This window comes from Cebus imitator, unplaced genomic scaffold (assembly GCF_001604975.1).
Source record: "Cebus imitator isolate Cc_AM_T3 unplaced genomic scaffold, Cebus_imitator-1.0 Scaffold59, whole genome shotgun sequence".
Lineage (NCBI taxonomy): Eukaryota > Metazoa > Chordata > Mammalia > Primates > Cebidae > Cebus > Cebus imitator.
Genome location: NW_016107374.1, coordinates 583,323 through 585,638, shown reverse-complemented (window position 1 = coordinate 585,638; position 2,316 = coordinate 583,323). Strand labels below are relative to the sequence as shown.

Genomic DNA, 2,316 nt, shown 5'->3' with positions numbered 1-2,316 from the left:
AAAAAAAAAAAAACCTAGTTCCAACATAATCACATTCCTTAAATATGGTGGAACACTTGAAGCTGAATATCCAGTTTCGACTCAAGAGAAAGAATTTCATTTCCCATATTACGCAAAATTGGTGGTTGTATCATCTCCAGAATTTACTATTCCTCCTGATCTCTCCAATTTTTTTCCAGGACAGGTGGTAAGTCCCAAGTAAAAGGGCCACCCCATAAGATGGACTGAGGATAGTATTGCAGCCTAGTAGTATGAATATTTAGGAAAGAGTACGGGTCCTGTCTGTCCCTACTTCACCTAGTGACTTTGTCAAAACCCAAGTCTGTCTTCCAGTCAAGCTGACGATATCTAAAGGCAGCGCAGTGTTTTCTAAGAACGGCCGCACAGAATAGGCATGCCTGGTTCCTGAAACTGATAAGCAGTTCCTAGGTGATTATCACACTCAAACGTCTCTCTCTTCTCTCGAGACTAGATCGCCCCGGCCTTCTAAACGTAGGACACATTGAAAAAATGCAGGAGGGTATTGTGCATGTGCTCAGACTCCACCTGCAGAGCAACCACCCAGACGATAGCTTTCTCTTCCCGAAACTTCTTCAAAAAATGGCGGACCTCCGGCAGCTGGTCACGGAGCATGCACAGCTGGTGCAGATCATCAAGAAGACCGAGTCGGACGCCGCGCTGCACCCACTGCTGCAGGAGATTTACAGGGACATGTACTGAGGTCCCTCAGATCAGCCACACCTTTTCCAGGAGTTCCGAAGCTGACAGCACTACAAGGGAGAAGGGAGCGGCACGATTTTGCACAGATACCCACCACTTTAACCTTAGAGCTTGGGCAGTCTAAGCTGTAGGTAACTGGCATATTATTCCACGTCTTTGTTTTAACCAGTGCTTCTGAGAGCGCAGAACTCAAATTCTGGTGGTAGGCGACTAATGATCTCAGGACTGGGAAAATTAAGGAGAATGATGCTCAGTGGTCTGATTTTAACTCACCTGATGTTAATCGATGCACATTTCTTTAGATCACGTTCATAATTTACCATTTAGTTAACTGGTATCCTCAAAATCCATGGCCTGTCTTCCCATTCACCCACCTTTTGACATTGTGCTCGTTTGTAATTCTGAAAATTAATCAGCACTTTTAACGACGTTTATAATCCTATAAGTCTAGACGTATCCAAAGGTGAGGTATGTAAAAAGCAGCAAAATATTTATTTCAAAAACTTCACTTCTGTTTCCTGACTCTAAAGAAAGACAACATGCTGCTTTTCAATCATAGGATGGAAGATTTTAAAGAACTGTTGGATAAGCTATCAAAATGCAGCTGTTGCTTTGTTTTTGGTTCACTGTTTTCGTGGTTGTAACTAATATGTGGAAAAGCCCATTTCCAGGTTTGCGTAGAAGAGCCCAGAAAATGGAGTCTCAAGACCCCCATCTGGACTGCTGTAAGCTAGCACCTGCGGTAAGCGGGACAAGACAATCTCCCGAAGCCCACCGGCTTCCCGCTCCACTCAGCTCCGTCCTGTTGACCTGAACCCACCCAGTCCGGCTGTCTGTGGGCATGGTGGTATTCTTAGGGACAGACTGATGCCTTACTTGTAAACGTTCCTCCGGGCCCCATTTGGCAGCTCCCATGTCTTTTGTTATGTTGCTTTTAAAGATATGATGCTTTATTGTTTAACTCTCGGTGAGAGTAGATGCTCTCTCGACCGGAGATGAGGCACACGTGACTTCATAGCTGGGCTGGGTGGGAGCTGGTCACCCTGTGGATCTAGAGAGGGGGTAGGGTCTTCTTCAAATGGAAGTCTTTTTTCCAATGGCAGATTTCACAAGAATTGGTTATTTTTTACAATGGTTTAGGTTATTAAGTCTCCTTTGTATATAAGCTAGTTTTTTCAACATCTAAAATATTTGTTTTAGCCTTCGCAATCAACTTATCAACCTCAGTCCAGTTGGGAAAGCAGCTTTGATTATGGCAGTTTGTCATGGACCTGGAAACACTTTCTGTCTGTGTCCACCTGGTAGATAAATTGTCCCACTGAGAATTTTCAGATCTGGACTGAGCCTGCCAGGACTGCCGCCTCCAGGGAGTAGCTGGGCACCTGGATGTATTGTTGCTGCCACTTCCCCCCTTTAGAAAATCTGGCTTTTCTGAGGTCATTGTTATTTTAAGAATGATTAGGATGATAAGGGTCCCGTGACCAGCAGTATGAAAATGCAAGAGCGGGAAGTACACAGTGTGAGACTTCCACTGGAAGTGAGTGAAACTTGGGATTAGGACATCCTTTTTTTTTTTTTTTTTTGAGACGGAGTTTC

The 2,316-nt window shown here is 44.4% G+C and overlaps 1 protein-coding gene across 3 annotated transcripts in view; it reads left to right on the top strand.

The window, feature by feature from the left end:
* Positions 1-2,286, top strand: part of PPARA (peroxisome proliferator activated receptor alpha) — an 84,649-nt gene extending 82,363 nt beyond the window's left edge. For all 3 annotated transcript variants that reach the window (XM_017529457.2, XM_037738896.1, XM_017529459.2), the window contains one exon: positions 473-2,286. In XM_017529457.2, the coding sequence (XP_017384946.1) occupies positions 473-720 (248 nt within the window). In that variant the 3' untranslated portion in view covers positions 721-2,286. The remainder of the gene's footprint in view (positions 1-472) is intronic.
* Positions 2,287-2,316: the final 30 nt, after the last annotated feature.